The 19,252-nt window shown below is 52.5% G+C and overlaps 2 protein-coding genes and 1 pseudogene across 7 annotated transcripts in view; 1 reads left to right on the top strand and 2 right to left on the bottom strand.

Annotated features, from left to right (window-relative positions):
- The window catches only part of ARHGEF2 (Rho/Rac guanine nucleotide exchange factor 2), a 45,809-nt gene extending 33,066 nt beyond the window's left edge, over positions 1–12,743 (top strand). For all 6 annotated transcript variants that reach the window (XM_070396994.1, XM_070396993.1, XM_070396997.1 and 3 more), the window contains 14 exons: positions 67–192; positions 513–630; positions 848–1,096; positions 3,575–3,651; positions 4,252–4,421; positions 5,979–6,046; positions 8,084–8,284; positions 8,663–8,779; positions 8,902–8,969; positions 9,112–9,147; positions 9,357–9,407; positions 9,826–10,269; positions 10,561–10,744; positions 11,574–12,743. In XM_070396994.1, the coding sequence (XP_070253095.1) occupies positions 67–192; positions 513–630; positions 848–1,096; positions 3,575–3,651; positions 4,252–4,421; positions 5,979–6,046; positions 8,084–8,284; positions 8,663–8,779; positions 8,902–8,969; positions 9,112–9,147; positions 9,357–9,407; positions 9,826–10,269; positions 10,561–10,744; positions 11,574–11,647 (1,983 nt within the window). In that variant the 3' untranslated portion in view covers positions 11,648–12,743. The remainder of the gene's footprint in view (positions 1–66; positions 193–512; positions 631–847; positions 1,097–3,574; positions 3,652–4,251; positions 4,422–5,978; positions 6,047–8,083; positions 8,285–8,662; positions 8,780–8,901; positions 8,970–9,111; positions 9,148–9,356; positions 9,408–9,825; positions 10,270–10,560; positions 10,745–11,573) is intronic.
- A 2,251-nt stretch (positions 12,744–14,994) lies between these two features.
- On the bottom strand, positions 14,995–15,402 carry LOC138996139 (small ribosomal subunit protein eS12-like; annotated as a pseudogene).
- RXFP4 (relaxin family peptide/INSL5 receptor 4) lies at positions 15,375–17,903 on the bottom strand. The gene is made up of 2 exons (XM_070396999.1): positions 16,777–17,903; positions 15,375–15,458 (listed from the first exon to the last, which is right to left on the bottom strand). Exon 1 carries the CDS (start codon positions 17,901–17,903, stop codon positions 16,779–16,781), a length of 1,125 nt encoding a protein of 374 aa, XP_070253100.1. The 3' UTR covers positions 15,375–15,458; positions 16,777–16,778.
- Positions 17,904–19,252: the final 1,349 nt, after the last annotated feature.

Genomic DNA, 19,252 nt, shown 5'->3' with positions numbered 1-19,252 from the left:
GTATACAGGGGATAAGGTGTGGCTTTGGGGGAGAAGCTGATCTAGCCTTGCTCCCCCAACTTCTAGTTCTCAGGTCCCAGCGCTGAGCAGATGCGGAAGACCTACTCGGAGTTCTGTAGCCGCCACACCAAGGCCTTGAAGCTCTATAAGGAGCTATATGCTCGAGACAAACGCTTCCAGCAGTTCATCCGGGTGAGCAAACCTCTCCGGGACCGAAACCCAGCCTCCCCCACTCCTGGGTGCAGGCGGACTGCACCTGCGCGGAGATCAGGTGTTCACCAGCCCTGTGGGCCAGCCTCCGGTGGCAGCACGGCAGGAGCTTTCCACTGCTTGGTCTGATGGTCCTCACAGTACATCTCATTTTCCAGACGCACTCACCTAAGCCAGCGTGAGGTCAATGGCCGAGCTCGTGCCAGCACCGGAGCGCAGGCTCCGAGTCCAGCCTTCTCCGTGTTGCCCTCCCCCCGCCCCCGCCCCCGCTCCCGCCCTGAGTCCTGCCTCTGTCCTTGTAGAAAGTGACCCGCCTGGCTGTGCTGAAGCGGCATGGGGTACAGGAGTGCATCCTGCTGGTGACACAGCGCATCACCAAGTACCCGGTGCTCATTAACCGGATCCTGCAGCATTCCCACGGTGAGAGGCGGGCTGCAGGGGGAGGAGGAAGGGGGCGGGCTGCAGGGGGAGGAGGGGGGCGGGCCATTTGGGGTAACAAATGGCTTGGGAGGACCAAGGGAAGGGATAGAGTCAGAGGTGGAATCTAGGCAGCCTCTGAAGGTGGGGCCGCGACTCGGAGGGAACTGAGGCTGGGGTGAAGCTCGCTGAGCCCCCCCTCGTGCTGACCCGGTGCCAGGGATGGAGGAGGAGCGCAAGGACCTGACCGCGGCTCTGGGGCTGGTGAAGGAGTTGCTGTGCCACGTGGACCAGGATGTGCACGAGCTGGAGAAGGGGGCCCGCCTGCAGGAGATCTACAACCGCATGGACCCTCGGGCCCAGACACCGGTGCCTGGCAAGGGCCCCTTCGGCCGAGAGGAGCTTCTGCGGCGCAAGCTCATCCACGACGGTTGCCTGCTCTGGAAGACTGCGACCGGCCGTTTCAAAGGTCAGTGGTCACCTCGCAGGCCAAGCAGGCGCGGGCAGTCAGAGATGGAGAGGGAGAAGCATTTGGCCCTTACATCTCTCTCTGCAGCTTTACACCCAGGGGAGGCCTGGTGGGAGGAATAAGCATGGTCTCTGTTGCAGCGAAAGTCTGCGCTCTGGGTTTAACTTTACGGACCAAGCAGGGACTTTATCAGTATTTATTCGTTTCTTTTCTTTTTTAAAAATTTATTTATTCATTTTTAATATATTTTTATTGATTTCAGAGAGGAAGGGAGAGGGAGAGAGAGGTAGAAATGTCAATGATGAGAGAGAATCATTGACCGGCTGCCTCCTGCACGCCCCCTACTGGGGATCGAGCCCACAACCCGGGCATGTGCCCTTGGCCAGAATCAAACCTGGGACCCCTTAGTCTGCAGGCCAACGCTCTATCCACAGAGCCAAACCGGCCAGGGCCGTATTTATTCGTTTCTTTGGTCCTTGCGAGCGCGTGCCGGAGAGCTATCAGTTTTGATGAGGAAGACAGAGGAACTCCAGGACCGTAGGATAAGCTTGGGGCAGTTGGCTCTATCCACTGGATTCCCAGCTACCAGGGCTAAGAATGGGCAGGAGCTTTGGGAACACAGCTGGGGACTGAGCCCAGCAAAGGATGGGCAGACTGGAGAAGGCAGAAAAGAGCTGAGGGGGTGTGTGGGGGTGGGGCACACTTTCCCAGGCTCTCTACCCCCAGGTGGTACTGACCAAGTCTTTCCTACCTAAATCAGGAAAAGAGAGTAATAGGCCTTGGTTTGTGCTGCCTGAGGCCAAGCCTAGCTCCATGTGCTTGGGGATTGCAGTCTTCACCAACCACTTTCCTTCACCCCTTTCTCTTCTTCCCATTCCTCCCATGCAGCAGCTAAGAATAGGTATAGGCTACGCTGGGGTGAGGGGGTTGGAATTAGAAAGACTGGAGATCTTTTTTTTTTTTTTTAATATATTTTATTAATTTTTTACAGAGAGGAAGGGAGAGGGATAGAGAGTTAGAAACATCAATGAGAGAGAAACATTGATCAGCTGCCTCCTGCACACCTCCTACTGGGGATGTGCCCTCAACCAAGGTACATGCCCTTGGCCGGAATCGAACCTGGGACCTTTCAGTCCGCAGACCGACGCTCCGTCCACTGAGCCAAACCGGTTAGGGCTGGAGATCTGTATTTGTGAAGCATTTAGCAAATGCCTGCCCCTTTTGTGTGCCCACACTTCAATAAGATCTCCAAGGGAAAAGGGTGAGTGTGTGCTATATTTTAAAAATATTTTCTATTGATTTTAGAGAGAGGAAGGGAGAAGGAGAGAGAGATGGAAATATCAATGATGAGAGAGAATCATTGATTGGCTTCTTCCTGCCCACCCCCTTCTGGGGATTGAGCCTGAAACCTAGGCCTGTGCCCTGACCAGGAATCGAACCATGACCTCCTGATTCATAGGTCGATGCTCAACCACTGAGCCATGCTGGCCAGGCAAGTGTGTGCTTTCGTGACATCTGAGTTTTATGGACTTGACCTTTGTTCTCTCCGCTGTCTTAAAGTGCAGGACTTCATAGGCTCTGAGGGCCTAGAAGGTGGGGCAGAGGAGGGGCGTGAAGGGGGGCCTGCCGGAGTGGAAGCGGATGGCATTGCTCAATTGTGAGGGAGATGGATAAGGAGCCCAACATTCCCCCTGCCGGCCCAGCACAAAACGAGAAGTGGGAGTACGCTGGGCACGGGGAATTTAGGTCCAACTTTCCAGAAGGTCATATGTTATTAGGTGTTAGGCATAGAGCTGAAAGGTTGAAAAAGGGTGGGCCCCTCCTGCTCTGGGAATTCGTTTTATTCTCTGGACCCTTTCACCCAGAAAAACACAGGTTTGCAAAGCTTCTGGAGCCCAGCAGTGGACATTGTAGGGGCCTGTGGACTGCAGGTTAAGAAACCTGCATAGCCTGGCCAGCGTGGCTCAGTGGTTGAGTGTCAACCTATGAACCAGGAGGTCACGGTTCGATTCCTGGTCAGGGCACATGCCTGGGTTGGGTTGGGGGCTCGATCCCCAGTGTGAGTTGTGCAGGAGGCAGCCGATCAATGATTCTCATCATTGATGTTTCTATCTCTCCCTTTTCCTTCCACTCTGAAATCAATAAAAAAAAATATTTTAAAAACAAAACCAAACCTGTATCACTTGGGTACAGAGGTTTTTCTTTGAAGCCGTTGGGTAAACCCTGATGGTCTCTTCTAGCCTAAGAAGCTGTTTTGCCCGATAGCACACACATTTCCCCCCTCTCGTAGTCTGAGCTGTAAGAATGGGGAGGCGCGAGGTCTGCACGGGTGGAGGGAGCAACCAGAGGGAAGAGAGGCCAGGAAGAGGGGGATCAGGAGTTGTAACCCGATGGGGCCAGCCTGATCCTCGGGGAAGAGGAAACCGCTGCTGGGACCCTCTCATGCTGACCGCGCCCCCGTCTTGGCCCCCCTGCCAGATGTGCTGATGCTGCTGATGACAGACGTGCTAGTGTTTCTCCAAGAGAAGGACCAGAAGTACATCTTTCCTACCCTGGTGAGACCTTCCACCTCCTTTCTCAACCAGCACAGACGAGTGTTTCAGGCCCTTTTTGCTTTCCTCCCTGAGTCCGAAAGAACCCTGAAATAGCCATGGTTGTAACCATTACTATAGTAAAATAAGAAGGGATAACTAACAGGTGTTGTTACTGGGTGCAGGCACTTTCACACTCATGAGGAAGGCCAATTAATACCCCCCTTTTTTAATATAAATCTTTATGGTTGGAGGTATTACATATTCCCTTTCTCCCCCACTGACCTCCTCCAGCCGCCCCCCCCCCCCCCGCCCCCCACTCCCTGCCCCAGGCCTTCACCACCCTATTGTCTGTGTCCATGTATTTGCATATATGCATATAAGGACTTTGGTTTATTAATACTCCCTTTTTGTAGGTGAGAAAAGTAAAGCTTAAAGTTAATTAAATTGTCCAGGGCCACATGTGCTTCTAGGTCCTCTCTGGCTGGCCCCAAAGCCAGGGCTCTTAACTTGGACCGTCGGTGGACTCTTCCACCCTTTGTGTATTCCGGGTGAGCTGAAGAGCATCCAGGTACCCAAGGGCCGGGATCGCCAGGCTTACTCCTTCCTTTCCCTGACTGACAGGACAAGCCCTCGGTGATATCACTGCAGAATCTCATCGTTCGGGACATTGCCAACCAGGAGAAAGGGATGTTTCTGATCAGCGCGGCCCCCCCTGAGATGTATGAGGTCCACACGGCATCCCGGGATGATCGGAGCACCTGGATCCGAGTCATTCAGCAGAGTGTGCGCATGTGAGTGTGTGTGTGGCCTCAGGGACCTGCAGCTTCGGGCCCCAGGCCACAGCGCTCCCTGGGATCGGAACCCGGGGTTCAGAGGTGGGGGCAGAGGCTGGGGGCAGACAAGATGGCCCAAGGCAGGGAAGGTCGTCTTATGTTCTCATGTGTGATGACAATCCCAATCACCTGTCAAATGCAACATGAGCTGACAAGCAAAGGAATGTTTTGAGCTGTAATATGGTGGAATACCTGTCAGGCCGACAGTCCAATTTCAGCTGCTTTACCATTTGGTCTGTAGGCAGTGGGCTGCTCTTTGGATCGGATTGGATTTTACCTCTGTTGTCTAAAAAGCAATGAAAAAGAAGATAATAAAAGCATTGATACTGGAGATAAGAGGAACAAGTCTCATAAACAAACTCCATACAAGAGAGACAAGAAGGAAATTGTTTAGTGTGCTACAGCAGCAAATCTTTTTTAAAAAGAAATATGGGTTTTTGTTGTGTTTTTTTAGAGAGAAAGAGAGAGAGGAAGGGAGAGGGAGATAGATACATTGATGAGAGAGAAATATTGATCGGCCGCTTCCTGCACACCCCACACTGGGGATCAAACCTGCAACCCGGGCATGTGCTCTGACCAAGAATCAAACCATGACCTCCTGGTTATAGGTCGAAGCTCAACCACTGAGCCACACCAGCTAGGCTAAAGCAGCAAATCTTTAGCTTCTGATGGACACACATTAGATTTGAGGCAGTCAGTCAAGTAAAGTGCATGTAAAATGTTGAAAATTGATTCTTGAAGATTACACTCAATTAGGATATTCATAATTTTTTCCAGCTTTCAGAGAATGGATTCTTCTCTACTTTATAATATATAAACCTATTTTTTTCATTATTAACACTATTATAGATATCCCCCATTCCCTCCTCTTGTTCCCCCTCCAGCCAGCTCCTGTCCTCCTATAAACCTATTATTTTAACTTCTGCAATCTAGACTTTTGAACTAATTTTTCAGAAATGCATACAAAACTATGAAATTGCCTATTTTAGCAAAAACAGTGCAAAATACCTGTTCTATTGACAGTAGATCCACAGTGGCCTCTTTATTAATAGTATTAATAGTTGTAAATTGTGAAAATTATAATTAATATTATTCATTGTAGTTCATTGAGCCTCTGCTATTATTAAAACACTGTTATATCATTGCATTTAATCCTAACAAAAACCCATAAGGAAGATAGTATTCCCATTTTTCCAAAAGAGGAAATAGAAAGTTGATCACCTGGCAAATAGTAGGGCCAGGATTTGAGCCCCATTTGCTTGAGGTCAAAGCCTGTAGTTGTCCCTCTGCACTATGCCGCCTCTCCAGGTGATCTTAGGGGAGGGACATGCATCCCACTAAACGCAGAGGACCAGTGCTGAGAAAGGGGGCGGGTCAAGAGTGAAGGGAGCCAGGGCATGCGGCTGATGGGTCATACCAGGGAAGCATAGAACATGTTTGCGAAGGAGGGAGAGTGATTCCCGGTCTGTAGCCTCGCTTCCTCCCTTACCCCCACCTGCCCTGTTACCTTTCCAGATGCCCATCCAGAGAGGACTTCCCCCTGATTGAGACAGAGGATGAGGCTTACCTGCGGCGAATCAAGAGTAAGTCCCACCCACAAAATTCGTTAAATAATTTAGGATACAGTCACACAATGAGATGGCTGTCTGAGGGCTGATATAGATCCATAACTGAAACGTACTGTTAAGTGAAAAGAGCAAGGTTTAGAACAGTGTAAAGTGTATGTTACCATCCGTGTAAAAATAATGGTGATAAATATGTCATGTAGTGTGTGTGTGTGTGTGTGTAATATTTCAAAAAAGGTCAGATATTATTATGGCTGCTTCTGGGAAGGGCAACTAGGAAGACCAGGGTTGAGACAGTAACTTTTTACTATAGGGTCTTATTTCAGTTAGGGCATGATCTGCATCCCAGCTAGCAGAGAGGCGTAAAGGAACAAGGAGAGTTTATATTCATTTTTTAAACATGTATTTATTGATTTGAGAGAGAGAGAAACATCGATGTGAGAGAGAAACTTTAATCGGTTGCCTCCTGCTTACACCCCAACTGGGGATCATGCCTGCAACCTGGGCATGCGCCCTGACTGGGAATCACACCAGCAACATTTTGGTGCATGGAATGATGTTTGATCAACTGAGCCACACTGGCCAGGGCATATATCCATTTCTTTTTTTAAAATGTTTTTATTGATTTCAGAGAGAGGGAGAAAGAGATAGAAACATCAATGATGAGAATCATCGACTGGCTGCCTCCTGCATGCCCCCTAATGGGGATCGAGCCTGCAAGCTGGGCATGTGCCCTGACCTGGAATAAACCATGACCTCCTGGTTCATGGGTCCACGCCACACTGGTCGGCAATATGTCTCATTTCTTTTGAGGACAGATCTGGAAGATGCACCCATTGGCCATAATTTAGTCATATGGCAACGTCTAGCTGCAAATCAAGCTGGGAAATGTAGTCAAACTGGGTAGCATGCGCCCAGATGAAACTTGTACACGTTCTCTAACAAAAGGAAGATGTGGAGAGTGAAAACTGGTGGACAACCTTCAGTCCCTACCACAACCGTTTTTACTTTATTTTACTTATTGATTGATTTTAGAGCAGCGGTTCTCAACCTGTGGGTCGAGACCCCTTTGGGGGTCGAACGACCCTTTCACAGGGTTTGCCTAAGACCATCGGAAAACACATATATAATTACATATTGTTTTTGTGATTAATCACTATACTTTAATTATGTTCAATTTGTAACAATGAAAATACATCCTGCATATCAGATATTTACATGACGATTCATAACAGTAGCAAAATTACAGTTATGAAGTAGCAACGAAAATAATTTTATGGTTGGGGGTCACCACAACATGAGGAACTGTATTAAAGGGTCGCGGCATTAGGAAGGTTGAGAACCACTGTTTTAGAGAGAGAGAGTAAGAGAGAGAGGGAGGGAAGGAGAGAGAGAGAGAGAAACATCAATTTGTTGTTCAACTTGTTTATGCATTCATTGATTGATTCTTATATGTGCTCTGACCAGGGATCGAACCCACAACCTTGGTGTATCGGGACTACACTCTAACCAACTGAGCTACCCAGACAGGACTATCACTTTTGTTTTTATTTTTTAAATATATTTTATTGATTTTTTACAAAGAGGAAGGGAGAGAGATAGAGAGTTAGAAACATCGATGAGAGACAAACATCGACCAGCTGCCTCCTGCACATCTCATACTGGGGATGTGCCCACAACCCAGGTACATGCCCTTGACCAGAATCGAACCTGGGACCTTTCAGTCCGCAAGCGGACGCTCTATCCACTGAGCCAAACCGGTTTCGGCATATCACTTTTGTTTTTAAAACAGAAGTGTATATGTTACTTTCCCCCTCAAAATGTTTTTTTTCTTTTTCACACATGCCAAAAATCAAAATGAAGTCCTGCTGCTCTGCCCAGCCCTGGCCTGTAATCCCTAAGGCTGCCTCTGGGGTGGCTGCCCCTCCACTGCTGGCTCTCTGGGTGCCCTCTCTGGGTGCCCTCTCTGGGCGCCCTCTCTGGGCGCCCTCTCTGGGTGCCCTCTCTGGGCGCCCTCTCGGCCCTCTAGTGTGCTCACCTGTTCCTTGTCCACAGTGGAGCTGCAACAGAAAGACCGGGCACTGGTGGAGCTGCTGCAGGAGAAGGTCGGGCTGTTTGCCGAGATGACCCATTTCCAGGTGGAAGAGAATGGCAGCTGTGGGATGCCCCTGCCCACCCTGCCCAGGGGCCTTTTCCGTTCTGAGTCCCTCGAGTCCCCTCGTGGCGAGCGGCTGCTGCAGGATGCCATCCGTGAGGGTGAGGGAACGCCCAGGGAAGAGTCCAGGCTCGTCCACTCACTGTCACAGACTGTGGACACACAGCTAGACCTGGGCGCATGCAGACAAAGGGGATGTCCGCCCCACAGTCCATAGACTCCCCGAGTGCCTGCTGTGTGCGCGGTGCTGGGAAAGGCCGGGGAAGAGAGGGGCACCTGTCATCCTCCATGCACCTGTGCTGCCCTGGGGCTCCTTTCATGAACTTTGCCTTGTACATGGTGGTGTGAGTGGGAGCCCACATGGGCAGGGTATTCCCCTCGATGTCTGCGTAGTCCAAGCGTATTGGGCAAATGGCATCGCCTCCCATTCCGCACAGGGTTCTGTAGCACCTCTGTCCTCACCTGTTCTTTCCCTTCAGTGGAGGGCCTGAAAGACCTGCTCGTGGGGCCTGGAGTGGAGCTGCTCTCGACCCGGGAACCAGGCCTGCCCACGGAAGCAGAAAGTGGTGGTAACATGAGTCCTGGAATCACCGCCAGTGAGTGCCAGGGCAGGGGACCGGGGGGGCGGGAGGGGGGGGGGTAAAGAGAATGGGGTGGTACCAGGGGCCGAGTGCTGTCAGAGTCCTGTGAGCTCAGCCCATCCTTTTCTCCTCAACAGATGGTGAGGCCAGAACCTTCAATGGCTCGATCGAGCTCTGCAGAGCCGACTCAGACTCCAGCCAGAAGGTGGGTCCTCAGGAGATGTCAGGACTTGGCTAGAGGATGGGAAAGGGACAGCTGGCCTATAGATCCCTAACACAGAGCTATCGGGGACAGGCACCAGGGACTGGTGTGCCTGCTGACTCCCTATCCTTGCCCATTTCTGCAGGATCGAAATGGAAATCAGCTGAGATCTCCCCAGGAGGTGAGATGGGAATTGGATGCTATGGGAGACTGAAGGGAGGATATTCTTAGTCTTGAGAAATTGGAGCCCAGTTTGGACGGGGGTGGGGGAGAGTCTACACCTCAAAGTTATAAGTTTTACTGTTCCCACACCCACACTTATTCCAACTTCCGGGCAGTTCTCCCATCCTGAAGCTTGAGCCCTGTTCCCACTCTCTCCTCTCTCCTCAGGAAGCGTTGCAGCGATTGGTCAATCTTTACGGACTTCTTCATGGCCTACAGGTCAGTGAGGCAGGGGCAGGAATGGGGAAGGGGAGGAGCCAGCGCAGAGCTGCCCATTCAGGTGGACAGTCATTCTGATAGGCCTTTTTTTTTTAAAATTAAATATGTTTTTATTGATTTTAGAGAGAGAGGAAGGGAGAGGGAGAGAGAAAGAGAGAAACATCAATTGGTTGCCTCCTGCACGCACCCTGACCGGGGATCAAACCTGCAAACTGAGTATGGAATCGAACCGGTGACCCTTTGGTGCATGGGACAATGCTCAACCAACTGAGCCACATTGGCCGGGGCCTAATCGGCCTTTCTAAGCCTTCTCCCAGTTGGAACACTCCAGGAATCCTGACCTGGTTCCTGGGGGTGAGGGTGAGGGATAGAAGGAACGGGGGTTTCTGATAGACTCATCTGTCCCCATTCCACCCAGGCGGCTGTGGCCCAGCAGGATACGCTGATGGAAGCCCGTGTCCCCGAGGGCCCGGAGCGACGGGAGAAGCTGACCCGAGCCAACTCCCGGGATGGGGAGGCTGGCAGAGCTGGGGCTACCCCTGGGGCTCCTGAAAAGCAGGCCACGGAACTGGCGTTACTGCAGCGGCAGCACACGCTGCTGCAGGAAGAGCTGCGGCGCTGCCGGCGCCTCGGGGAGGAGCGGGCGGCTGAGGCCGGCAGCCTGGAAGCCCGGCTCCGGGAGAGTGAGCAGGCCCGGGCCCTGCTGGAGCGGGAGGCTGAAGAGGCTCGCAGGCAGCTGGCCGCCTTGGGCCAGGCCGACGCCGTTCCCCAGGAGGCCCCCTGGGCCCGCAGGCCTCTGGATCCCCGGCGCCGGAGCCTCCCGGCAGGCGATGCCCTGTACTTGAGTTTCAGCCCCCCTCAGGTAAGGGAGCTTGGAGTCGTGAACTGACCTGAGCTGGACTTCAGGGCCCATGGGAGAACCTGAAGGGAATTGGGGACTTGAGCCCAAATGAAATTGGGCAACCGACTCGAAGGACTAGTGAGAGCACGAGAACATTTTAGGTGGGTGCAGAAAGAAGTCAGTCAGTGGTGGAGGTACTGGAGAGAATTGAGCCTTGGGGCCCAGACGGCCCATTGCCCCAGCTGAGCAGGGCCTGCCGTTGTCACACGCCTCAGTCCCTGACCTGCTGCTTTCCTTGCGCGTGGCCCACAGCCCAGTCGAGGCCATGACCGCCTGGATTTGCCTGTGACTGTCTGCGCTGTCCATCGGCCCTTTGAGGAGCGAGAGGGGCAGGAGCTGGGCAGCCCCGAGGAGCGGCTACAAGACAGCAGCGACCCTGACACTGGCAGCGAGGAGGAAGGAAGCAGCCGTCTGTCTCCGCCCCATAGTCCTCGAGGTGAGATCCTGGCAGAGACGTGGAATGGAAGTGGGGTGCGACCTGGGTTCAGACCCTTGGGCTGTGTTTTCCAAGTGGAGCCTGTGTCCTGGAGCACGGGGACATTTAGGAAGGTCCCTCACTAACCACTGGGGTCTACAGTAACTCTTGGGAAGGACACAAGGATTTCCTGTTTTGTCTGATGGCGAATGAGTGGTGAAACTCTAGGAAGCAAAGAATGCAGGGGCCGCTCCTTCTCTAGTAAGTCATTTGATTCCCAGCCTTTTCAAGTAGAAATGCATATATATTAGAGAGAGAAAGGAAGGGAGGGAGGGAGAGAAACATCCACTTATTGACGCTTTCATTGGTTGATTCTTGTATGTGCCCTGACCAGGGACTGAACCAGCAACCTTGGCATATTGGGATGATGCTCTAACCAACTGAGCTACCCAGCCAGGGTTAGAAATAGATTTATTTATTTTTTTTAGAAAGAGATTTTTTTTAAGTTAAAAAAAAAAAGTCACAGACTTCCAAGTTCTTTTAGTTGGCTCAGGAAATACAAACTAACCCAAAGCTACTATAACTTCATATAGCAATCTTAAAATATCTTGTTATTTTATTAATCAAATTGTATCTTCGTATACTTACCAGTATATGAAGTACCTACCAAGGTGTGAGCACATCGCTTACTTTGTTGACAGAGGTTTTCCCCTCATCGAGGATTCACAGACGTTGGTCATCCCTCACAGCCCGCAGGGCTCCTCAGCCCACAGATGGGGTGGGCATTAGTGTACTGTGGGTGCTCATGGAGCCCCTGTCCATGCACTAACTTTGCCCTGCCCCCCCGCAGATTTCACCAGAATGCAGGACATACCCGAGGAGACTGAGAGCCGCGATGGGGAGCCTGTAGCTCCGGAGAGCTAAGGGGGCCCTGCCCTCCTTCCTGTGCCCCCTGAAGAATATTACTGAGGGAGGCAAACCCTGGGGACTCCGACCTGCCAAGGAGCAGGGAACACTTGAACTGCTGATTGTCCTTGCCAGCTCTTGGGATCCTTGGAGACCTGGGGCCATTTAGGAAGCTGGGGGGGAGTTAGGCCACAGTGCCCCCTGGTGGCATCCAGAAAGTACACCACAGATGCCAATTCTTCATGCCTTCTTCCCTCTACTTTAGGAAAGTTTATTTATTTATTGTTTATTAGTTATGGAGGGAGAAAGGGGATTTAGAGGACCAGGGACATGGGAGCCAAGCCATAGGGAACAAGGGGCCTTGTCCTTTAACACTACTGGGGTTTATTCACACGTAACCATGCAGCTGCCGGATTCCAGCCCTGCCACCCTCCCAGCAACATCGCCTTTGAGGAGAGGCTGCAGCTGTAGGACCCGACTGCCCCTTCAAGAAGGGCTATGGGCAGGGCCATATCCCTTTCCCCTCAACCTCTTACTGCTGTTCTCTCTTCTCTCCGTCCTCAGTGGAACCCCAGGGAGTCAACCTGGCTTCCTAGAGCGGATGGAATGGAGGTTGAGGTGGCCATCATGGTCTGTTGGGGGTGAGGGGGAAACCCACAGGGACCAGAATGTCTTTTTGTTGTTTTCTTTTTTTTTTTTTTGTACCAAAGCCAACTGCACGTGTTTTATATTTTTAAGAGAAGATTGTAGGCGATTAGAAATTGCAGCCTTCTATCTCCACATCTGTGAAGAACTTGAGGGGTGGGGGAAACAATGACGTCACCCTCATCCATAGCAATGGGGGAACTAGCCTGACCTCTTCCGCAGCCATTTGGAAACAGAGTTCTAGGGTGAGTTGGGAAATCTCTATGAACCCTGACCTTATCCCCCAGCTCACCAACCATGACCTGAAACCTCCGCCTGAATTGGGGGGGATTTTCAATGGGCCCCACAAATGCCCACCAGCGCCAACCATTTTTCTACCAATTTGATTGTGTAAAAAAAACAACAAAACAAAAATGAAAAAAAGATAAAAGGTAAAGAAAGGAAAATTAAACACCTGGAACCCCATGAAGTGCTGTCTGTGAATGTCTGAGGTTCTGATGGTGCTGCTGAGGGGAGAGCCAGGGAGTGGCCTGTGTCCCTCGGAAAGGTGGCCTCACTGAAGACAGGGGACCCTACCAAAAGGAACTGCTACCTCCTTTTTCTGTTGTCGTTACTGATATTCACAAACAAGGATTGGGGATTCCAATACTTGTTTTCATCTCATTTGCATGCTGTGCTCAGAAATGGGCCTCTGGCCCCCTCCCCTCCCTTTGGCCACAGTTTCTCTGAGCCTCTCTTCAGTGTCCTTTGTTTTCAGGTTCGGCCACCACGCTGCCCTGGTTCTTCACGTATCAGAGCCCTGGGCACCCTCTTCCAGATGGTGCCCCTCAGAGGAGCTCTCCTTTGCTCTCTGAGAGGCAGTGAGACATCAGGTTAATTTCAGTTCTCGTTTTGATTAATTTTGCTTCCTGTTTCCGGATAATACCCTACTCTGGGCTGTGGGGGGAGGCGAGTCTAGAGTTGTAGAAATGCTGCAACAGGTGCACATATGTCTGTAGGAGCTGATGGGGTGAGATGAGAAGAGTGGGGCTCAAGACGTCAGCTAGAAAGAGGAATTGGAATCCCATGGTGGGGGGCGGGCTTGGCGGAGCAGCCAGCACCCTCCACTCCTGTGATGTTCATTGACAAGGTACTGGCTCATCCATTACGGAGTCTGCAGGAGGAATTGCTGTCATTGTACGGACATGGAGATCTAGGTGGCAGGCCCAGCTGCAGGCCTTCACTTCCCCTCCACAACTCTGCCTAAAAATATCAAAGCTCCAGGTTTCCAACCCTGACATGTGGCTCAGCAACCCACTGCTGTGTCAGCTGGGACCCAAGGCTGTAAAAAGGTGGAGAGCAGGGAGGAAGACTAGTGCTGGGTAGGAGGAGGGTGTTAGGTTGTACCCAAAGACCACTGAAGGGAACACAGGCTCCTCCCACGTGTTCACAGCGACTCAGTGAAGGATGCTGGGCAGGCCCCGAGTGTGTGTAAAGCCCAAGCTCTATTCCTGGCAGCGCTGCCCCTCCTGTGACCCCCCCCCCCCCGACCAAAACCCCCTCATTCTTAGACACAAGATGTCCTGTTGCCCCATTTTTGGAAACTCAGTTTTAACGGTCTCTCCTGCAGTTTCGAAGCTCTCTGTGCTACAAGGAGCTAGGGCCCAGATATTTGCCAAAACAATGCCTTTCCATTCGAGAGGAGTTGCCCAGCCAGCCTCCGTTGCTGTGCCCTCTCCTGCCTCCCCACCCCTCCTAAGGGGAAGCCTACGTGCATTCATCTCTGGATTGGACCTGTTTAGACTTTGTCAATATTTACCCCTGGGTCCCATAAAGCAGAGGCCCCTACAGGAGCCAATATCCGGAGCCCAGCAGAGGTAAGGTCATTGGAGGAGCTGAGGGGTGGAGTGGCAAAAGGGTGCTTAGGTGGGTAAGGATTTCCCATCCTGAATCGGCTGGGAACAGACCTGGAGTTTTAGAACCAGTTTAAACATTATCAAAAAGAGGAAATTAAACAAGAGGCTAATTAAATCTATTCAGTATTGCTTAACATGTGGTGAATTGGGTGGTTGTTTACAGCCTCCTCGGCAACCGGATGGAGCTGGTGCAGGGGCGCCTGCAGGCCCTGTGGTGCCCTTGCCAGAGGGGCTCCACACACAGGCACTGCTCCTGGCTGTTGTGGGACCTTGAGTGGTTAGAGTTGTTAGGGTTGTGAGACATGCCAGAGCTTGGGGTGGGGGAGATGGAAATGGGAGCTCCACCCCATCTTCTTTCTGCCACCTCCCTTTTCAGGGGCTGCCCCCCAGAAAGTCCCTTGTGATCGCCAACCTTTATCATTGCTGGGTCTTGGGTCTCTGTGGATCTGGAAACCAAGGGGGAACCCCCTGCCCCAAAGAACACACCTTCAAAAGGGGCTGGAGGAGCCAACCCCTCACTCAGTTCTTACATAAAATTTTCATTTTACTCCAGAGCATGTAAAAATCATTCCAGGCCCTGGCCGGCTTGGCTCAGTGGATAGAGCGTCGGCCTGCAGACTGAAGGGTCCCAGGTTCGATTCCGGCCAAGGGCACGTGCCTGGGTTGCGGGCTCAATCCCCAGTAGGGGTTGTGCAGGAGGCAGCCGATCAATGATTCTCTTTCATCATTGATGTTTCTTTCTCTCTCTCCTCCCTTCCTCTCTGAAATCAATAAAGGAATGTATTTTTTTTTTTTTTTTGATAAACAAAAGCCAAGTTTATTTGTTCATTTCTTGCATTTGAAGTATTCCTCGATGACATCCTTTGCCTGAGACTCTTTGCCATAGTCCTTCACCACCACGCAACTGCAACCCACCACTGTACGGGGTTCCCCTCTCTGTGGATTCTACAGAGGCCTACCTACCCATTCCCCTAGTTTCTTGTCGTCAGCCTTAATTAGGTTGATTTGGTGTTCAGCACAAAGAGCCTCCACCCACTTGACGTACACAGGCTCATCACAGTTGGATGCAAGTACACAAAGGTGGGCTTGGCGCTTGTCTAAGGCTTTGGCAGCTTCTCGAATTCCGCGCGCGAGGCCATCGTGGATGAGGGCGGTCTTCAGCACCTCTTGCAAAGCAGTATTAACGTCCATGACACCTCCAGCAGCAGTGCCTTCCTCGGCCGTGGCGGTGGGTTATGGGTGGAGCCGAATCTTGAACTCACCCAAGAGTCCGCCTCCGCGCAACTCCGCTGCGGCAGGGAAAGAGCAGGAATGTATTTTTTCAAAAAATCATTCCAGATAAGACCTCTATGGCCCTCCAACCCCATCTCCCAGCTGCCTCCTCACTGTTTCCTTTTCCTTCTCTGACTCCATTTTACACAGAGTCTAAGAATAATAGCTAACAATCAGGTAGCAACCCATCTTAGAGATGAGGAAACGGGTACAGAGAAAGAAAGGAACTTAACGAGTTCCCTCGGAGCTCGGGTGTGACTCCAGGTGCTCTGACTCAGTGAAGCCTCTGGGATAGGGAGGAAGAATAAGCACCCCCAGCCATGCTTCCCACTTCTCCAGCCCACCTCCAGCCTCCTCTCCCACCCCATTCTGCAGCTCTCGCCTCACGGCGCCTCACCCACATCCTTGACTTGTCCTTATCTTCACTTCTCCCTCTAAATCCTGCTTTAAGGAGAGACCCACACGGACTCCCAGCCAACGCCAGAGTTTTACACGGGGCGTGGCTGGTGCCAGGGATCCAGCAAGATTCCACAGGTGGTATCTCCCCACATGGGAACTGCAGCTTTTTGCAGCTGAGGTTTTTGCAGACATCGAGTTTCCGTGGGTACCGCTGAGGGTAGGAAGATGGAGATGCCCAGGGGAGGAGGGCATTTTTGGTCCTGGCACCAGAGAAGAACAAGGGTGCATCCGTTTGAGATGGAGAGCAGGAAGGACAGGCAGGGGGAGAGGCTAGGCACTGGCTCCTGATCCATGAGTCTAGGGCAGCCGTGGGCAAACTACGGCCCGAGGGCCGGATCCGGCCCGTTTGAAATGAATAAAACTAAAAAAAAAAAAAAAAAGACCGTACCCTTTTATGTAATGATGTTTACTTTGAATTTATATTAGTTCACACAAACACTCCATCCATGCTTTTGTTCCGGCCCTCCGGTCCAGTTTAAGAACCACTGTGGCCCTCGAGTCAAAAAGTTTGCCCACCCCTGGTCTAGGGCCCTTAGGGAAATTTCCCTGGGAATTCTCACAGAAGGCAGAGGTGGGACAAATAATGCTTTTGTCCACACTGAACTGAAGGTGGAATTGGGATAAAGAGTCAAGATCATTTCTGGATGGTCCAGATGTTTATTTTTAGATCCTCTTCTTTCCCACCTCCAAATGGAGACAAGCTTTGTCCTACCAGCCCTGACCTGGGCCTGGGCCCGCTGCATGCCACCACACCCAGAATAATTGAAGATAAGACTTTCCCCGAGGGTGTGTCGGCCTGGCAGACAGGCCCGCCCTCCCTAGGACCCTCGGATCCTGCCCCTGGCAGACCCCAGAAAGAGGGTGCGTAGTTTGTACCTTCACCCAGGTGTTCCTTTGTCCACGTTGGTGAGCATGGTAGAAGGGCCACTCTCCTGGGTGTGCTCTCCACTCACCGCCTGCCTACCTCCTCTAAGGCCCCCTGCTTCACCCCGGTTCTGGGGCCACAGCCGTGCTCGGAGATCCCTGAAGGTGCCTGCCAGGGCCTGCCGGGACTCCTGCCGCAGGAGACAGTACAGCACGGGGTTGAGGCAGCTGTTGCTGTGTGCCAAGCAGATGGTGACAGGGGAGACGTGGGTATGGACGGCGGAGAAAGTGCTGTCCCAGGGAACCAGGTCAAAATTCACCAGGACACTCCAGAGAGTGATCATGTGGTTGGGGAACCAGCAGAGGAAGAAGGAGGCCACCAGGATGCAGACGGAGCGGGCTACGACCCTGCTATCCTGCCGCCTTCTTCGCCGCCGCCGCCGCCGCCGCAGGAAGGCCAGCAGCAGCAGGTAGCTGGTGGTGATGATACCCAGGGGCACCATGAAGGCCAGCACCACCCTCTGCAGCTGGTAGGCCCCCAGCCAATACCTGCTGGGGAAGCGCAGCAGGCAGAGACGCACGCCCCACACCTCCCCCTCTGCCCCGAAGACTGCCGTGGGCACTGCCAACAGGGCAGCTGCCACCCACACTGCCAGGGTGGCCGTGCGGGCCCAGAAGAGGGGAAGAGGGGTGCCTGGTCCTGCAGCCATGGCCACCACCCAGTATCGGGCAACACTCAGCGCCGTGATGAGGAAGATGCTGGCGTAGATGTTGAAGACAGTGGCCGTCAGGAACATCTTGCAGAGGGCACCTCCAAAGGGCCAGTGGAAGCCCAGTGCCGACTCAGCCGCCCAGAAGGGGAGAGTGAGTGCCAGCCCCAGGTCTGCCAGAGCCAGGTTGAAGACAAAAGTGTCAGACGGTGGGCAAGGGGCTCGCCGAGCACAGTTACCCAGCACCCACAGCACGGCCAAGTTTCCCATAAATCCAACGGCCCCTACAAGCCCATAGGCCAGGGCAAGCACAACCCTCAGGGCAAGGAATTCAACAGGCAGCGCAGTATCATCCACACTCAGCACACCTCCGGCAGAGGTATTGAGCCAGAAAACGGGCAGAGGGGCAGAGAGATTGGGTGTGGGCATCTCAGGGCATCAGAGGCCACAGTGCTGAGCAGCGAAGGCAGCCCGCTTAGCGCCAGACTGGCAGGGCCTCTCAGCAGGAGGCTCCGGCCCTCAGAGGGCGGGGTGTGGATGGGACAACCCACCCGTCCCTGTTGGCCATGATTGGTGGTGGGTGGGGCAGGATGAGAGAGGGCCGGACATGGGGGTGTGTGCGCATGTGTGTGTGGTGTGTATCTGTGTAGGAAGGGCTCTATGCAGTAGAGAGGAGAGAAAGGGGAATTACTCCACCATGAAAGTCAGACCCAAGCCAGACCCAGGGAGAGAACCAGAGACACCCCATCTCAGGGATGACAGGAAGCAAACTGCAGACCCTCTTCCTGCCAGTGTGCAGGGGCCCCCTTCTCTGCAGAAAGTACTTCCTTGGAGCCTGGGGAAAGGGACCTGGAGGGGGCATATGGCAGGAAATCAGATTGGGTGTCAGGGAGAGAGAGGGAGGGAGGGAAGAAGGGAGGGAGGGAAAGAGAGCAAGCAGGGGTACTGGAGTCCCAGATCTGCTACTCACTCGCTGCGTGACTTTGGGTAAGTCACTTTACTCCCCCGAGCCTCAGTTGCCTTGCTTAAAATTTTCAGATAAAAGTCTCTGCTTCAAAAGATCGGTGTGATGGAATTAGATAATACATGTAAAAACAAAGCACTTTGTACGTTGCTGTTTGCACTAATGATTACAATTTTAAAGGAAAAGTTTGGGGTGTTTGTGGCACCAGGGAGCAGGGTACTGAGCAATTATCACCAAGCCCAGGGAGCCGTGCCAACTAAAACACAGGTTTAATTCACTGCAGCAGCAAGTGACCTTGAGGCTAAGGGCAGGGAGGGAAAGAGGAGAAGTCACAGCTTCCTGTTTCCTCCCGACTGGGAACACAGCCGGAGAGGCCCTGAGTGGACCTGCGCATGCCCTCCCTTCTGTTCCTGCTTCTGCGTATGAAGTACAGTAGTCCCGCTAACTCCCTCACTCCACTGCCCGTGCACCATTCCTGCTCTCGTCCGTGGAGCCGGAAGTCAACAGCATCTCCCACTCTTCTCCAACCCCCAAATGCTATTTCAGAGGTGGATCCTGAGATACACCCTCACCACACCTCATCCTGTCTCCCCATGATCTCAGTCCTAACCGGAAAACATGCTTCATTGGGTCCTCCCATTTTGTGCCCATATCCCTCCCCTTTGCACAACTTGCTGTGATGGGAAAACAGAGGTGGGAGGTGGGTAGATAGAAGAGTGAGGCTTTTTCAAGGATTCCAGAATATTCAACACCTTCCTGCCCTCTGCCAACTAATTACAATGTTTGATGTTCAGTTTCCTTGGCGTGCTGGGGG

The sequence above is a fragment of the Myotis yumanensis genome, unplaced genomic scaffold (assembly GCF_028538775.1).
Source record: "Myotis yumanensis isolate MYYU_CA2020_CCGP unplaced genomic scaffold, mMyoYum1.0.hap1 SCAF_17, whole genome shotgun sequence".
Taxonomy (NCBI): Eukaryota; Metazoa; Chordata; class Mammalia; order Chiroptera; family Vespertilionidae; genus Myotis; species Myotis yumanensis.
The sequence above is the reverse complement of the archived record's forward strand: the minus strand, read 5'-3'. Positions and strand labels throughout refer to the sequence as shown.

What these genes read in the sequence shown, in the direction of transcription:
- RXFP4 (XM_070396999.1), bottom strand. Translation starts at nt 17,903, where the DNA reads ATGCCCACACCCAATCTCTCTGCCCCTCTGCCCGTTTTCTGGCTCAAT.